Source organism: Rousettus aegyptiacus, unplaced genomic scaffold (genome assembly GCF_014176215.1).
Source record: "Rousettus aegyptiacus isolate mRouAeg1 unplaced genomic scaffold, mRouAeg1.p scaffold_m13_p_18, whole genome shotgun sequence".
Classification (NCBI taxonomy): Eukaryota; Metazoa; Chordata; class Mammalia; order Chiroptera; family Pteropodidae; genus Rousettus; species Rousettus aegyptiacus.
Window position 1 is genome coordinate 21,598,401 of NW_023416293.1, and position 18,986 is coordinate 21,617,386.

At 34.9% G+C, this 18,986-nt stretch overlaps 1 protein-coding gene across 12 annotated transcripts in view; it reads left to right on the forward strand.

Annotated features, from left to right (window-relative positions):
* RGS7 (regulator of G protein signaling 7) overlaps positions 1–18,986 on the forward strand; it is a 557,275-nt gene that overhangs the window by 466,847 nt on the left and 71,442 nt on the right. For 9 of the 12 annotated variants that reach the window (XM_036235632.1, XM_016166718.2, XM_016166716.2 and 6 more), the window contains one exon: positions 9,854–10,551. The exons of the other annotated variants lie outside the window; for them this stretch is intronic. Coding sequence is in view for 2 of the 9 variants with exons in the window: in XM_016166721.2 (XP_016022207.1) it covers positions 9,854–9,904 (51 nt within the window). In the remaining 7 variants the exon portion in view is untranslated. Of the gene's footprint in view, positions 1–9,853; positions 10,552–18,986 lie in introns of those variants that run through there. 12 annotated transcript variants of the gene reach the window in all.

The window sequence follows — 18,986 nt, forward strand, 5'->3', positions numbered from 1 at the left end:
TCACCTTAAGGAAAACTTTGTGCATATTGTTTTCTTGTTGAGTGCAGTAGATTTTATGATTTGAGATTACAAGTATAGGTAAACTATATTAGCAAATTCTTAGACCCCTTTATGTAATATAATTTATAAACTGGTCATTGGATTTTCTCACCATGGATATTACCAGTAAACACATAAAGTAAATTTGGTGGAAGATGAACTATATTCTCCTCTCTTTTTTTCTTATAGACCTGAAACTCATCTCATTTATCGTTTTGTTGTTAGCACACATGTGGCTATCCACCTTGTTTTATGGAAATTGAAACTGCTGGTGGTGATAACTTGTCTAAGAAAGAAATTTTAGGTTCCCTGTAGTCCAATGTAAATCAGCTGATGTGACCTGTGACAAACCATGTACCCTCTTCAGTTTGGACAATGTATTTTTATTTTCCCTTAGTAGATCATTAGTTCTTAAACTTCTACTCAAGTTCTATAATCTGTGAATTGTATAGCATGTAGGTCAGAGAGCACCCAGGACAACCCAGGGGCTCCTAAGGAGCATGTGCCAGAGGCAGAAGTTTCAATGACATTTCCCAAAGTACTGTTCCAATATACCTAAGGCCTTGGGCTTATGCCAGTGGTTGTGAAACTCCATCTACCTAGGTAGTTGAAGACCATCCCGAGGACTTTTTGTTATAAGTTTACAACCTAATAGTACCCATGATCTATCCAAGAACTATGGATTCTTTATCCAACAACAACAGCAAAAAAAAAAAAAAAAAAAAACAGAAAACATAAGTTATCAAGCATTACTGTGGGTCAGGTACTTTGCTTTCTATCTGAGATGACAGAGATAATGAGATATAGCCACTACTCTTAGGTAGCTTATAGTTTATAAGAGGATAGATATGAACAGAAAAAAACTAGTAGCTTTCTACTAGCTTACTCATGTAAATCATAATGATGCTTCTTAAAGCAGCACAGAGTAGGCAAGTGTAAGAGTTGAGACCTAAGCAAGAGCCCTGCCTAATGATAGCTGGGCAGCCAGCCCTGAACAGGGAGTGAATAAAGGTGGAACCAGAAAGAGGGACTGGGCATTTGACACACTTAGTTGTTTTTCAGATAAGGACTGCCATGGAGGTTTCCAGTTAAAGGAGCTTAATACAGAAAATGGTAATCAGGAAGACAGCCAGTGTTCTGGATTTACATGATGGGCCTGGGCAGAAGACGAGGGTGAAAGGCAAGTTAAGAGAATCTAGAGATGGGAGGATATGTTTGCGGAATCAGCAGCTACCGTATCAATTCACATTTGATGATAACAGCTAGAACTTTTGGCCATGAAATAGAGGAAGTAAAGGAGGAAGAGTAAGACTTTTAGCACTAATAAATTTATATGTAGGCTAGAACATTTTTGAGCCAACATTACTGAGTTTATAGTAGAAAAATAAAGTTCAAATGATCTTAATTAGAAATCGTAAGTAATATAATATTTAATACATCATTTTACATTATTGCTTTGATTGTATTTGAAGATACGTGTCCTTGAAGTATTATTCAAATATAATCTAAGTCTTATACTAAGATGCAAATCATAGCTGATAAAACAAGTTGTAGAAAGTCTGTGTGTGCTCATGCACTTAGCATTCCAATGTTTGACACGTACTTGCAGACAGTCAACTTTTTTTAACATTTCAATTTTATTTTATTTATTTTATATTAGTTTCAGGTATATAATACAATGTTTAGACATTTATATAATTTATAAAGTGATCTCCCCAATTATTCTAGCACACACCTGGCACTACACACAGCCATTACAATAATATTGACTAAATTCCCTATGCTGCTCTACCTCACCGTGGCTGTTTTGTAGCTACTAATCTGTACTTATTCATCCCTTCACCTTTTTTTACCTAGCCTTCCTACCTCACTCCCCTCTGGCAATCATCAATTTGTCTTCTGTATTTGTGAGTCAATTTTTTGAGGAACCTCCAAACTATTGTCCATAGTGGCTGTACTAATTTGCAATCCCACCAACAATGAACCAGGATTCCCTTTTCTCTACATCCTCACCAAAACTTATTTTTTGATTTAGTGACGATAGCCGATCTGTCAAGTGTGAGGGGATATCGCATTGTGGTTTTACTTTGCATTTCTCTGATAATTAGTGACCCCGAGCATCTTTTTATATGGCAGACCGTTAGGTCTTAACCTCCGTATCAGTCTCAATTACTCCGCTGATATAAATGGAATTGAGTAGAATTACATAGTTGAATAGAATTTCATCAATAGTCTAAGGGCAATGTTTGCTCATTCTTTTTATAAATTTGTTTTACTATAACTAGGACAAATATGAATGGAACTTAAATTAATAAAGATTGGTCTTTTATATCTAAATTTAATTTTTACTAAAAGTAGATTCATATGTTAACCATCTCTAGGCATAAGGTCACTTACTAGACAGCCCTATATCATAACCAAAGTCGTGTATTTCTTATTTTCTCTTACCCGATCTAAAGCTACATGTATTCATCAGCATTCCTTTATGAAAAAATTTTTTTAGAAAAGAAAGTCATTTTTATACCAATAATAGCAGTGGATGCAAGTTTATTTTTTATAATTTATGTTAATATTTAGAGGCAATAACACTAAAGTAGGCAATTTAAAATAGCTAAATAATAGACATTGCTATCTAAATTGCATACATGTTTATAGATGTATGTATATTATATTTATGTCTACAGATGCCCTGCTGCATTTTCTAAGGCTTGTGGCCAGGACCATATGGCAAGCTCATATTGGGCAAAAACCACATTCTCTGCATCGTGCATCACATTTTGATGGCTATTTTTGACATTGTTGTTTCTAATGACAAAGAACTAAGAGCAATAAGAGCAAACATTGGGCAATTCTAAATACAATAATTATACCTATAATTTCAGCCAAAAGAGACCATTATTAAAATAGGCTTGTGGTAGTTGTTGAGAATTTAAAACATCATTTCCAAGCCTTTTGTTTGTTTGTTTGTCAAGTCATTCTGGTTAATGGACTTTGGCATTAGGATTTTTTTTTTCCATCCATTTCATCAACAATTTTTTAAAAATTGCCCAATAAACATGGCTGAGTTACACAGGAGAATAACAAGCACCAGTTAGCAAGATTGTTCCTTCTAGAAGGAACATATTTATAACACTAGAAATAAAAGACTACGAGGAAGTGCTCATCTTTTCTATTTGTTTAATTGCTTGAATGTATGATTATATCAATTCCTCTCAAGTTTTCTTTTTATTTCCTACAGTTAAAATCTTTTGTTCACTGTTTTTTTGTGTGTGTTTCAACTACCCATATTCCATATCTCAAAATCACCAGGGGTTTGGAAAATGCAGATTTCGTGACCTCATCCCAGACAAACTGAGCTAGTTTCCCTTCTTCTCTCTCTCCCTTTGTTGCTAGATTTTTGATTTATCATTTATTCATTTTAATGTAAGGTTGGTTCTATATCCTTCTTTTTATTAAATGTTATCTTATGAATTACAGCTTTACATAATTTTTAAAGTATTCTTTTATTACCCAATCTTTTAACAAAGATTACCAAATTTTCATCAGGCATGCATTTTCTCAGAATTCCATCAGTTTAATCACACAAATTATCGATTAAAATGCCATAGAGAAGAGGGATGAAGGCAGAGGTCCACTACTCCAGTAATTAGCACACCCTGAAAATAATCATTTATTTAGTCATGAACCACATCTCTGTCTTATCCACAGAAACACCATGAAAGACATCTACATGCCACATTTAGTTCAAAAACCTTTGTTTAAAGCAATCTGCTTTTCTCAAGTCTGGCAAACCCTTTTTAAAAATGACTAAATAATCATGTTACATGATAAAGACCTAATATTGATTATATGAAGAGTTCTTTACAAACAAATAATTAGAAAAGCAATATGCCTTTAGAAAAATGAGCAAAGGACTTGAATAGTTTTAACAAAGAAATAGTCAATAAAAATACGAGAAAACAAAAAACTTATCTTTATTAATAGCCAAGCTGTTCAAAAAACAACAAAATAACTTTTGCCTTCAAATAGGTTAGTTTTTAAAATGATACCTAGCATCAGAAAAAAGGTAAGAAAATTGGTGGTTTCATACACTGTTAATAGTAATATAGATTGCTAATCACTTTTCTCAAATGAGTCAAAAGCTTAGAAATCTCTCACCTTCAATCAGTAATTCAACTTCTAATAATTCAATCTTAAGAAACTCTAGATGTTCACACACAGTGCATTCTATAACTGCCAAATATAAGACATGATCTGAATGTATGACAATGGTGAATTTCTTAAATACATCAAGGTATATCTATACCTGATGGAATATTATGCAATGATTAGAAATTAAATTTAGAGCAGCAGTTTTCATCTGTTTTTTTTTTTACCACCCACATTGGACATAGTAATACATATGTATTTATGTGTTTGTGTGTATATGTGTATATTGTGTTACTATGTAAAATGTACTTGTGTACATTTATATGTGTGTCGAACTAAAATAACATTTCAGATGCAATATTTTCTTATTATGTGCAACACATTAAGATATATTTGGATCTAATCTATAATATTTAATTTTTTCTTAATTGTAGGTAACTTTTTAAATGGATTGACTTACCCACTAATGCAATAAATTTGAACAAAACATTTTAGAAGAAATATATGTAAAATGGATAATTGATCAAAATATAATCATTTTAATACACATGTTAGTCATAATAAGCCATAAAACTATGCGCAGTATAATTTCAGTTTTGTAAAATAATAAGATATAAAAAATAATATTTTTGTATAAAAAGGAAAGGGATATATTCATATGTAAATAACTGTATTTCAGGTAATGTTTATTTCTTCTTTATATTTTTCTATGTTTTCTTCATTTTCTCTAATGGACATATACTACTTTTATTTTAGGAAAATATTTTTAGTAAAGGAAATGAGAGTATTTGGCTTTATTTGTTCTTTCTCAATCAGTATTTAAATATTAATATGTTCATAAACTTTTTTTTTTTTTTTTAGTATACCACAGCATTTTTTTCAGTGTTAAACATTAAATACACTGGCCCAAACTAGCTACAGAATCTTTCCTTCCTTCCTTTCTTCGAGGTCTCAACAATTTGAGCTTATCTCTAACTTTCTAAGAACTCACTCTTCACAGTTTTGCTAAAATAATTCACTGTTTCAGTAAACTCATGTGCAGGCGTCCCTAGGAGAACTGGTTTCATTTAAAACAGAGAAGAGCTTTCCAGTCACCTGGCTCAGCTTCAATTCCTTTCTAACATCTTCCCAGTTCATTTTCGTAATAGGGACAATGGGGGCAAAACAAGAGTTGAAGAGACCCATATTCTGTCAGTTAATTAGCTAATATTTGTTGTGTGACCAATGTTCCCCAATTCCTCATCTAATTGTGCCTCTTTTCTTCCAAGTTAAAAGTTATTTATCCCAAGATATTTGAATCTTGTTACCCTGGTTTCTAGAAGTTTATTCTTAAAATGTGATTTCCAGCCAAGGAACTCAACTTATGCAAGAAAACAAGTATGCATTTGGGGACTTCTTTAATATTAATATTGTTTAACATCTGAGGATTGCTTTGCCAAGCCAGGTGACTTAGAGAATTATACAAAATGGCATGTAAATGCAGTATAGGGTTGATTCTATGGAGTCCAGAGAGGTGAATGGCAGACGAGTTCAGCGGACAGTAAACAGACTTCAGCAAGGACATGGATAAGAAGTTCACTTTCGAAGAGTGGGCAGGATCTGAACAGGTAGGTAGTTAGATGCCAGGACAGGTGACCTGGACTGAGAGAGGAGTGGGTCCTCAAGCCTGCCTAAGGACCCTGATAATACACAGTTGGAAAGGCCAGGGAAGCCAGATTATGAAGGATTTTAAAATCCAGGCAAAGACATTTGTATTTATAAGTGAAACAGGGACATTTTTCAACATGAGAGTAAAAGGACAAACAGATAACATCTTTTATTCCAGGTTCTCATAAAGGCATACCCTATTCCTGGTCCAACAGCATCTCATTATCACCAAATGGTCAACTCTTTTTATTACATAGCTGTGGAGCTGAGCATCTGGTCCAATGATTGGGTCACATACATCAGAGGAAACTCTATGACAAGATTTGCCCTTTCTTCTTTTTATTCTTTTACCATTGTCTTTGAAGCCTACGAGGCATTCTAATGCAGACACTTTCCTGCTCATCTCTTTCCATGCTTCCATGGCTATCTTCTAAAAGTCTATCTCTTCATTTCTCCTTTTCTGCTTACTGTCCTGTAGACTGGGAGAGACTGCTGTGTACTTTTACAACAGTAATCAAATGAGTGGCTTTGTCACCCAAGTAGCTTCCCTCTACTTCCTTTTCTTTTACTGATTAGTGTCTGCACAACTTTCTCTTACTACTTTAAGACAAGGAAAGATTTTTAAAATCAGGTAAAAATACATAACTACTGATAGCTAACTTGGAAAAGCTAAGAACAAATACATAGGTTGTTTGTTTGGGAGGGTTTATTTATCTAATTATAACAAAATCTCTGTACTGCATTTAAGGTATAGAGAAATTGGTTTGGTGGAGGTGAGGTTTGGTTGTCAGACTCTAGAAAACCCCCTTTGTTTATATGATAAGTGTATTATGAATTAGATGGATGTTCTGTATTCCTGCAGGCACCAGCTCAAGTCTGAGGTTTATTCTGTTTTGAAACTGATTATGTGCTTCTTTGTCTAGCATCTTGTTCACTAACCAAAAACAGTATCACAAAATCTCATAGGATCTCGAATTTTTGTTTTATTTTGTTCTGAGTTTCTGTTTTTGTCTTTCTAAACAGATATCTGTTTACAATGTAATCTATTTCCTTTAAAATCTAGCAAGAAAGGATATAAATCACATAACAGATATATAGTCATTTGATTTTTAAAAAGTACCATTCATATAGAATTTAAATATAAACGATTTGATAAAAAATGCTATTGGGAAGGGTTTTTTTTAGCCCTTTTCATTTCCAAAATGAAATTAAAATTTAGCTGTAAAATTTTCTCAGATTCTTCAACTTGGAAAAATTATGAAAGATAATTGTCAGGGGATCATTCCACAGAGCCTCCAAGAGACTGCGCTAAAAATGATTGTTACAAAATGGCTGATGTACAAATATATTCTTTCCCACTTAAAAGAAAATATCAATGTCCTTTTTAATTTAAGATCTTCCAATAGAGCAAGTGATCGATATTTCTTTGCGCACTAGAATATTGCCTTTGTACTTTTCTTTCTGGTGTGTGAACAAGGCAGGATGTGCACTCGGTTTACAGATAGAGACAAGTGATCTAGACCCTCAACCTAAATGACTCATTGGTCATCCGGGCTATTTACTCTGGCCTCAGATTGGGGCTCTTAAGTTCTTTTTACTGTTAGTTGTACCTAAATTTGCCTCTTAGTTGTCTCAATACAAAAAACAGATATCCTTGTTACAAATTTGATAAGTTTATATTATACAAAGTGTTTTATTGTGTGACTATATTAAAATGTATGTATAAGATTTCCCATTTTTATTCATCTGTTTGTCTATTATCACAAAACCCCAGGTTTATTGTATGCCTGTGTTTCTCTTTGAGCTTCCATAAATGAGGTTTTTTTTTTTTTTTTTTTTTAAATTATCTCCTGGGACAACAGCCTATCAAGCTAAACTTGTACCTCACTTTCTTCTTAATGAAGCCCATACTTCCAAGTACTAACAGCTTCAATGATATTTGGGGGGAAAAATTTGAGAGAACCATATTACTATTTATTACATTTATAGTTCAAGTAAAAAAAAATTATTATATCTGAGTTTCAAATGGCTTCCTATTTCAATGCATCCACTTCACTTTTTTCCCAATAGTTTGAACCAAATTACATTAATCAAATGGTTTAAAAGAAATAGTTTTATATTAACATCTTTCCCCTCTTCTTCTACTATATAAGAATTCACTCTTTCGATATGTGAAACAGTAAGCACTTTTTAAAAATACATTATCTTCAGAATGAATATGTATACATTTATATTATATATAGTTATATTAATAGCATAAGAGAATACAGTAGTAAATATAGGAAATAGTATAGTCTTCAAGTATAGAAAATTAGTTTTTTGATTCCAACATTGTTTGATTAACCTACTTGCCCATGTTTTGGATGAAAAAGCAGTATCATTTCAGCTTCCAATTTATTCACAATTTTCTGCTTTTCTCAGAGTCGAAACAGTGACTTTAGGTCTTGGCGTCCTAATGCAAAAGCATATAACATGAATAATAATAATTATTATTATTATTAATAGAATATGTAGAATGTTTCAATAATAGTTTTAGCATTTACTTGTATTATTCTTCAGAAATAGCTTTTAAAGTAGGTAATATTATTATCCACATTTCAGGGATGAGAAAAAGTGCAGTAGTGGTGTCAAGAAGAAAAAACATATTTTGTTTACGAGGCCAATATATAATGTAAAGTAGGGCATATTGTTAATAATCTGATTTTTCCTTTATTATTTTTCCTCCTGAAAAATGACTAGAGCTAAGTGAGAAAAACCTTTGCTAAACTTTGGCATTTTCTACTGTTGGTTGCTGAAAGCTAAGTTGTGAACCCTTTTGCCCAATTAAAAGAAAATGGCGCTTGGTTTTCGCTGCCACTGCTCAAGTCAGCAAAAAGTTCCTTGTCAGTTACTGTACAGTGTGTAAAGAAAGCCTGATTTGTGAATTATTAATGATTTCTTAAACATCTTGTGCTTTTCCCAAAATGTGGTCATGAGTGATGGTTTTTTCTCCCAACACCACACCACTCCCTTATTAAACTCTATCTGAGCCACATTAGCTAGTAAATCAAGACCATTGACTATTTGACTAGTATAGTACTAAACTATTATATTTCTTAAAAAACATTTTGATTTTTTCCTCATTATTTTAACCTCTAAGAAGCACAAATTCCATTCAATAAGTGGACCATCTAAAGTATATACAATAAAAGATGGAACATAAATCACTAATCAGCAATCTGCTATTCTGATCAGAAATTTTAAATTTCTTATCTCTCTAGAATACTTGTAATTAACAGGGACAGTTTTCAAGATTTCCCTCCAAAATGAATATGCATTCTAGATATTAACACAATATGTGGAATCAGGATATATGGGATTTTTCTGGGCTTGGAGTTGGAGGAAATCAGATGGAAAAGGACAGGGAAATGTCTATGATTTGAAGTAGGATTCAAATAAACTTTTATCTTTAGATGTATAATTGGCACCTTTATCTCCATTACTATATAGGATAAAGGATAGACTCAATCTTGAGTTTCCACCGATCATACCCTCAAAAATGCATTTTATTTAATAAAATCATACTCTATGCATATCTGAATATATATCAATATAATACTAGTTCCAGCGATTGACCAAGAATGCATTCACATTGCTATCTTTCAGAGCAACTTACAAAGTTTTGTTGTAAAATGTTTATAACCAATTGCTAACCTAGGTGTTGCATCATTGCTAAGCCTCAATGAACGTTTATGGACATGTTTTATGATTTGCTAATCTGTGCTGTGAACCCATCAGTCTGTTTGCAGTGGGGAGGAAGTGGGCAGGAGGAGTGGGAGGGTGGAAGGAGGGAGGCTCATTTTGTTTGATGTGTTGGCGGGAGGGAAGTTCGTCGTGAAGTTTGAACTAAGCTGCACCTAATGGGTTCCATTTTCACCCTTGCACAAAAATCAACTGCAATAGATAGATGTTACTCATAAGCAGGTTTTCAGCGATCATACTGTTTTCTTTGTTTATCCCTGTTTATATTTTTTCTCAGGGGAAATCTGTCACGTCAAAGAGGTTAACAAGCCTCGTTCAGTCTTACTAAATGGATCACCTTGTAGCATGGAAACAGATTGAGTCGCTGCATATACTTTGTAGCTCTTTGTTGTTACCTGGAGCAGAGGACATTAGACCAAGATGTTGCATGAGCAAAGGACCTGAATTGTTCTTTCATTGTGTGCATTAAGGCATTGCAATCTCCAAGGGACTCTGCCATCTCAATGCCTCCATTTCAAAGTGTTGTCTGCTTACTTCCTCCTTGTACTAAGCTGGATCCATGTCTTTTCCTTTTTACCAAGTTCAAGTGAAATAAATCTTTTTCTTTCCCTTTCTCTCTCTCTCTCTTAAAGCTTCTGCTAGACACACAGTTCACAGAAAATTCAGTCAGTCACAAACTGGAAGAATTGAAAAAGAAAAAAAAGCATATATCAATAAGTATACATATGGCTTCACATTTATTAAATAATAAATTAGCACAGAAAGTTTTATTTCACCAATATATCCACAGTCAGAAACAAGCTCGTATCTTTGTTGTCCGTACATTCTCAGTTAATGTTTCTTGCATTTATTTTTATACCATATTTAAATAAGAAACACCTTTTACTCCAAATGTATTAAAGTTGATTCCTTCTCTGTAAATTTGTGTATGTTTATATTGTTGTTTTATCTTTCATTAAAAGATTCAGAATCTCATTGCATTTGTAACTTTTGACTTCCATGATAACTAAAGAAACAACAACAACAAAATGCTGAGACAGCATTGACTAACTTAGAGTTGCAATTTAAACTATTGTCCTGAAAGCCTCAGGGTTTCAAGCTACGCTTGGGCGGTACAGCAATCAGGAACAGATTGAAAGTATTTCACTTGGGGGCTCATCCAAGGACCAGGGAAACCCTTTCTTCTTGTGTTGTGGGAAAACAACACAAATTGGCCTTGCACACTTTCAGAGCTATTTACAAGTCTTTCTGCCTCATTACGAATATGCATCTCTATGTTTTGCTAATGAATATTATATTACAATTAGGTTCAACTGTGACTGCCCAATCGAAGAACTGATTTTTGTTTTAAGTATGATTCTAAAAATGGCTTAGGTTGGTGGCTCTTAACTCTGGTGGTTACAAATTCCTTTGAGAACATAATGGTAATTACCAACATTTAATGAGTGCTAAGTGCCTGCCACTGTATTATGATCTTCAAATGCTCATAAAATCCTCACATTTAATCCTTACAGCAACCCGGTAAGATCATATCTGCAATTTTGAGAATAATGAAGCAGAGAGAAGTTAAGTAACATGTTCAAAGTCACACAGCCAAGTGGTAGGTTGGGATACAAATCTAGGCAGTCTGATTCCAGAGTCTGTTATACTGATACAAGCATACAAGTATGCCACACTGATCCACTATACCAGGGGTCCTCCACCCCCGGGCCATGGACTGGTACTGGTCTGTGGCCTGTTAGAAACCAGGCCGCATAGGAGGAGGTGAGCGGCACACAAGCGAAGCTTCATCTATTTGCAGCCGCTCCCCAGCACTAGCGTCACTGCCTCAGCTCCACCTCAGATCATCAGGCATTAGATTCTCATAGGAGCACCGGTCCCTGGTGCCAAAAAGGTTGTGGACCACTGCTTTATATTCTACAACCTCTTTTTTTAAAAGTTAATTGAAAATTCACATACATTCTCACATAGAAAACATTTGCAGTGAATTTTTGGACATTCACAGAATACCGTGTGAAACTCATCCATGGACCCAGGTGAAAAACCTGATTCCCTTTAAAGGTTGGGTCAGTGACACAAAATTTTGCCCAGCCAGAACATGGGCTTTACCTGTTTGCTTTCACATCTGCCAAGGCATTGTAGACCCTGGTTATCTAAAAAAAGAGGTCTAGTTATAAATGACTATTAATTACTGTAGATAAATTTAAATTCTTATAACTTTACCAGCACTGGTGAGAAATCAGTAGGGAGTCCACTGACTAGTTTATAAAACTGCCACAAAATGAAAGAAACTAAGCAGGAGAAATTTGTATATAGGCTATATTTTGAACATTGACTAGTTTAAGAAGGGTTTAATTATATGTCCATATGGCTTTTTAAAAATAATGCATAATATGCAAACAACACTAAGTTTATTGATGTTCTTCCTTAAAACTTGAAAGAAAACCATAAACCTATTAATAGGATAAGATGCATAACAATGACCCTTGCACAAAAATGATTGGTTATTTTGGTGGTTATCTTTCATAAATGGTCAATCCTTAAAAACTCATTTTTACAGACAATTCCAAATCATGGATTTACACAGAAATGAATGGCCATAAAGGGCAAAGAAGAGAAACCCTCAGGCAAATATCCCCAAGTCAGGAGCTCCCAGAAAAAATGTGAGTCAATTTCTGAGTTCAAGTACATAAAAGCTTTAAATGGCCTAGTGACTCCAAATATCATGGTTTAGCCAATACTCAGGATATGAAGGCGGTGACATTTCAGAAGCACAGAGGAAGGTTTGTGAGTTCCGTGCAGTTAACGTACAGGGGCAGCAGCTGTCTCCCACCCACCTTGCGGCAGTTTGATCTACAAGCACAGGTAAAGATCTCTCCAGTTTTTAATCAATAAAATGGCTTGTAAGAATAAATAAGAATTGATTAAATGTTTTCTACCTTAAAGCAATTTAAAAAGTTGTCCACCAAAGTAGTGGTCTGGACTTCCTTCACTTACATTACAAAACTATTTAATTCATCTTCTAAACTGCATTGACCAGATTCTTTCCTCTGATGTTACAGTAATGTTTCCTGCAAAGAATTATCTGCTTGAACCAGAGTGATAGAAATGTAGTCAGCAAACTTACCTAAGCTGTGTCCTGTCAGATGCTAGGAAAATAAATGAATGCAAAAACCTTCCTTTTTCATTATGACAGATACGAGTTAGTCTTGCTATTCAGGACTTGCAGATGCATCTCCCATTCAACTATCTCCCAGTAGTTGAGGGCTCACTTCTCTTTATAGACATATAATGGGAGTGTATGAAGAAAGGCAAGTCTTAGCTATCAGCATGAATTCAGGCCAGCCGACATTCACCAATTATCTCTACACGTAGAATTTTGTGTCCTTAAACGCATACTTGAAAGAGCACATTTAAAATAGCCAGTGGTTTTACTGTTATCCATGACCATCTCTTTGCCTACTCTAAACCGATCTAAAACAGTGGTACTCAATCTTTTTGGCACCAGGGAGTGGTGCTCCTATGAGAATCTAATGGCTGACGATCTGAGGTGGAGCTGAGGCAGTGACGCTGGCGCTGGGGAGCAGCTGCAGATAGATGAAGCTTCACTCGCCCACCGCTGACCTCCTACTGAGTGGCCCGGTTCCTAACAGGCCAAAGACCAGTACTGGTCTGCAGTCCCAGGGATTGGGAACCCCTACTCTAAAACATTAGCATGAGCCAAACAAAAGTACCAATCCATCTCCTACGTCATTTTAAGAAATAATGAGAAATGCTTAAGAATTTGATAAATGCGAAGGACAGAGAAAAACTAAACTCATGCATTATACTCCAAATGAGGTATCGAACATAAGATATCATTATTTTAAAATCAAATTAAAGCAGAAACTATGGTATGTGCCTCTGAATGGCTGGGGAAGTTCCTCTGGAACTGAGACATCGTGCATCACAACTTCATTTTCAAAACGTTAAAAGTTCCATGTAGACATGAGTTTGTTGACTCGTAAACTGAGTAATAAATCTTTATGTTTTTATTAGCTTATAGGTCCTTAATTATTTCACACTTTTTAAGGAATTACATAATTTAGAGTGTGTTTGCTTTCTTTTTAAGGTTAACATCTAACTCCAATTTTGGTTGAAACAATTAAGACAATGAATCTAAATTATCAAGCACAGTATTTGGTATACAACTGGTAGTCGGGAAATAACATTTATCTTTCCTTCTTCTTTCTCTTTTTTTCCATAAGGTAATCTTTGTAAAAAGGTAGAAAACATGTCCAAACACCCTTCCCAGCTGTGGTGAAATCAGGGGTGAAGTTCAGTTGGCCAAAGCTTAGTGATGAATCGAGATAGCAGAGACCAGAGGGACGATCTGGAGAGTTGTCAGGTGTGATGGTGGGTTGGGAACCAACCAGATACAGTCCATAAAGATTCTGGACCAAAAGGGTGACCAAAAAGTGAAACTGATAAGTCCAGGGGGCTGTGTCCTGAACAAATAGATTCTGGAAACCACAGCTCTGGAAAACATAAATAGGGCTTTTTAGAGAGCATCTGTGGCCTCACCTGTGTGTAGAACAGAAAGTCTTGTGGGAACCTAGCCAATACGAGCTATAGGTAAATGAGAGAGCAGATGATAGTGCTAATGTAGCAGCGTGAAATCATACATCTTTCCCAGTTCAGAGTATCCAACCGTATCTTTGTTTGACCCCTAAATACAAGCATAGAACCTTCTCTTTCCCCTAACACACTAATTTCCAGAGGTCTCCTGGAAAAACCCAGGGAAGTAGGTATTGGGTAAAGGAAGACTGATTTGGGATAGAAGGTCATAAAGACTCTTAAACCTCTCAATTCCATGACACAATGGTTGGGGTATTTGGCAGGATAGCTGTCAAGTTCAGGCTACACGATAGTCTCACTCAAGTAGCAACTGAGCATTTGGTAGGTGAAATTGCAATGTACAGGTTAAAGGAAATTTAGTTTATGAGATGGAACGTGTACCCAGAATAGTTGTTCCCAGGCCACGGAATTTAAATTGGTTCTATGGGTTGATGACACAGAAATGAGGTATACAAATGCATTCCTCCTGGTCACTTTCTTGGCTGCACACATTGTATGGAACCAACTTTATGGTGGTACATACTCTAACTTGCAGTGCTCATTTTTCATCCCTTTACCCTAAACTTCTTCTTGCCTTTAGCCTTCCCAACCTTCTTTAAATATTCAGGTACAAAAGTTCTCTCTCTATCACTTTTTTAAAGTAAGACTTAATGACCTTAGCATAAGATTGACTGGAAAGAGTCTCAGCTTCCTCTAAGCTAATATTTATGAAGATAGATTAAACATATCCTCCTCTCACTACAGTGGAAATGACTTTTTAAAGTTCAAAATTAATAATTGCTGATTATGAAACTAAGAAAGGGAGTTATTTCCTACATGAAAATAACCAAAGGGAACACTTGTTAATTCATGGTCAAAAACTAAAATCACTTGGTACAGAAGAGCTGGGCACAGATCTAAGCAAAAAGTGCAGGAGCAGTGACCAGGATTTCTCAGATCTCCATGGCTACAACCCATTTGACACTGACTGCCTTTCAGGAGCTCAGGGTGTGAGACATAACACTCCCATGAATAGAGACTGGAACAGCCTTGCATGCATCCCAAGATTACTAGAGAACTAAACTATTTCCAACACATGGGACAAGAAGAGTCAGGATAATTTTATTCCATTCACACTACAGGAACATAGTAAAACTTCACAAGAGTAATGATAGAGAATAGAAAGAATATCCTTGATGTTACCAGGGAGGAAAGAAACATAAGTCTCATTGATATTATATTTATCTTTGGAAATGTATAATATCAGGAGTCAATAGAGAGAACCTCTGACTTTAGAATTCTATATCTAAATTAAAAAATCATTCAATTGTGTCAATGGCTGACAATTTCAGAGAGGCCGTATTTTAGTTCGTCTCAGATTTTCATTGACAGAAGCAGCAAAGAATGAACTCTATCAAGAAAAAAATAAAGAAGTTTAAAGAATATATGTGGGAAATGAATTAATAATAAGCAAAGAAATGGGTAAAAAAAAACTACTTGTGTATTTTCCATACAAACTCATTATAAAACTGAATATGTTTAGTTACAACCTGGGAAGTAAACTTGGAAGTTGAAAGTTAAGAGACAATAGAAGGAAATAAAATATTTCAACTCTTTTGCCTTATTTGTGAAACCTGAAGTAAGGATAAGCTTCATATTTAACTAGAAAAATACATTTTAAATTTTTATTAACTATATATTTACATAATGTAGAATATGAATATAGAAATGAAAAATATAACTTTTTAAATGTATAAAAGGAAAATGATGAAAAAAATTGACCTACATAATTGGAGGAAAGAAAGGGAACAAGAACATATTATATAACAAACAAAATTATATGGAAGAAATAAATTCAAATATATTAGTAATTAAAATGCAGATAATAAATTTAAATCATCTCACAAAAAACTCTCAGATTAGACTAAAAATGCATCAGGACTTAATTTATAGAAGACACTTAAAACAATACTATCCTCAAAGAATGCAACATAAGAATTTTGGGAAATGATATAAAAAACAAATATTGACCAAAGTTTGTATATCTATTCAAGAAAGAATTTAATATAAAAAGCATTAACTGAAGTTTAGAGAAAGTTATATAGATAAAATAACCAAAAATCCATCAAGAACTTAAAACAATCATAGACCTATATTCGTCTGATAATATAGCTTCAAAATATAAACAAAGCTGCCAAATTTGACAATTGCATACTTATAGTAGGAAACTAAAATACCACTTTCAAAGACTGGTGCAAAACTTATTCAAGATATAGAGTATTTGAATAATATAATTAACAAGATATGTGTGCACACACACATGCATTTGCACACAAACGTGCACAGCAGAGAGAATGTTCTTTGTTTTCAGGCACTCGCAAAGCATTTAGAAAAGACTAGATACTGTATGTGGAGTAGGCTTAATAAATTATAAAAACTGGTATCATACAAATTATATTGTTTGTCAAGATACAATAAAAATAGAAATCAACAATAAAATGATAAATAAATAACCTTTCTCTAATGCAAATAAATTATGAAAGCAAAACATTATATTTATGAGTTAAAAGGAAATTTAAATGATAACATTGGGAAAATAGATCTACCTGGTCCACAAATCCAAGCTTTTCCTCTAAAAAGACAAATCAAATATATAAGATCTCAAGATGAATTATGAAAATAAAAGATGTAGCAAAAATAAATAATATTTGAATTGAAGAAACTTTTCATGTGTTTTCTTCTTCCTTTTCCTTTTCTTTCCCTTTTTAACAACTTTAAGTACATGTCCTTAGGTGTGGATCTATGCAGAGTGCTGGGAGAGTCACAGGGGCTCAGCAAGAGGTGTCAGAAAATGAGCAGGTCAAGGAGGATGTTCCTACAGAGAGGACAGCCTAATATGGCCTATAGAAGGCTGGGCAGCGGGAGTACAGTGAGTGTCCCCACAGAGGGCTCCAGCAGCAACAGCTAAGGGACAACTAGGGTGTCAGAAAACAAGCAGGGAGAGGAGGGAATCCCCAGTGCCTGAAGCACAGTTTTTGAAGACTGAGCAGAAGGAAGTGGGCCTCTAAAGAGAGGGGGTGTCCTAGAAGAGGACGCACAGGATGTCAGAGGACATCCACCTGGGGAGTAGAAGGGAACTGGTCTAGCAGCATAGGATGTTAGAACCCCAAAGGGCTAAAGAGGCATTCTTGTGGGGAAGGGGCAGTGTCAGCAGCAGCCTAAAGCAGGGCATTAAAACCAAAGCAGGGTAAGGAGGGCGTCGACAGGAGGCCAGCACAGGATGTCAGAGGCAGGGAAAGTTGGGTGCCTGTCTAGAGTGAAATCTAGAGGCCTGAGCATGTTAAAGACAGTGTTCATGCGGTGAATATGGGATGTTGGAACCCAAGAATGGAGAAAAGGGCTACCATGCAGGGAATGACTCAGCCCAAGGGGGGTGAGTAGAGTATTCATGAATGGGGGGAGAGTAGGTAGGGTTTTTGTTGCCCCAAAAAAGGTAAGAAAGGCATTCTTACATTGTAGTAGGTGAGGGGTGAGGAAGTAACAGAGAAGGGGGAAATGGTAGTGAAGGCAGAGCAGACAGCCTTCTCACTCTTGGAGAAGGAATTTAGAAATATGAAAGGGAGAAAACTAGGATGAACCCTGAGATGTTTGATTAGCATTAAGGATATCAGTACGAACTCATTGTTTTCAATACATAGCGATGGATATAGATGTAATGTATACATACTTGCATAAATGTAAATCAAACAAATAGATGTAACGTGCACATGCATACATGTAAGTCAAACCAATTCCCTAGCTATGTCCACCAAGAGAACCTAGGAGCAGCTGCATCCCCATGGCAGTGAGCACTTTGAGCTCCCAGATCATGGCTTCTAAATGCTGCCTCTCCAAGCCTTCTTGGAGAAAACAGGAAATTCCAAGACTGGGGCAGAGAAAGTGAAAGATAAGGACAGAATATCTGGTTGGACCAGAAAATACAGAGAGTGATGGGGAGATGTCAAAAGAACAAAGTCAGCTTAAAAGATCTTGTACTTGCAAGTTTGAACACAATAAGCAATAATGTTAACAGATTACCTAATGAATAAACAATTAGTGAATAAAATAGTAATCCTTGAGTCTAAATGGATACAAATGAATAAATGGAAAATTTGATAAAGATGGGATATTTACATAGTTTCAGAGTAACTCCCCATAAAATCATGTTAATTACAAAAGAGAAATGAGAAGGTTTACAATAAAGAAACCTGACAACACTAATTTAATTAATTCCAGAAAGGGTTAAATAAAAGTTAAGCCCCCACTTTCTAGAATGCAGTAGAAGAATACTCCTGCACAACCTGATTTTAATCATATGGAAACATCAAACTCAAATTGAGAAACATTCTACAAATTACCAACTTGTAATGTTCAAAATTGTCAGGGTTAAAAAAGTCAAGGGAAGATTAAAGAAATGTACTACATTGAAGGAGATTAAGCAACACTACTAAATGCAATGTGTGGTTATGGAGTGAATCCTTTTGCCTTTAAGCACATTTATGGGCAATAGGCAAAGCTTAAATTGGCTTTAGTAATAGCAATAGACTTTAGTAATAAATTAATAGACTTCAGTAATAAATCAGTGATAATTTCCTAATGTTGATGGATAGATTGTTGGTTTGTAGAAGAATGTTCTTGTTTGTAGGAAATACACACTAAAGTATTTGGGGGTGAAGAGGTATCATGTCAGCAACTGCATCTCCAATGACTCTCAGAGGGAAATGATTTTTGTAATTACTTGCAACAGTTTGAAATTGTTTTAAAAATAAAAAATA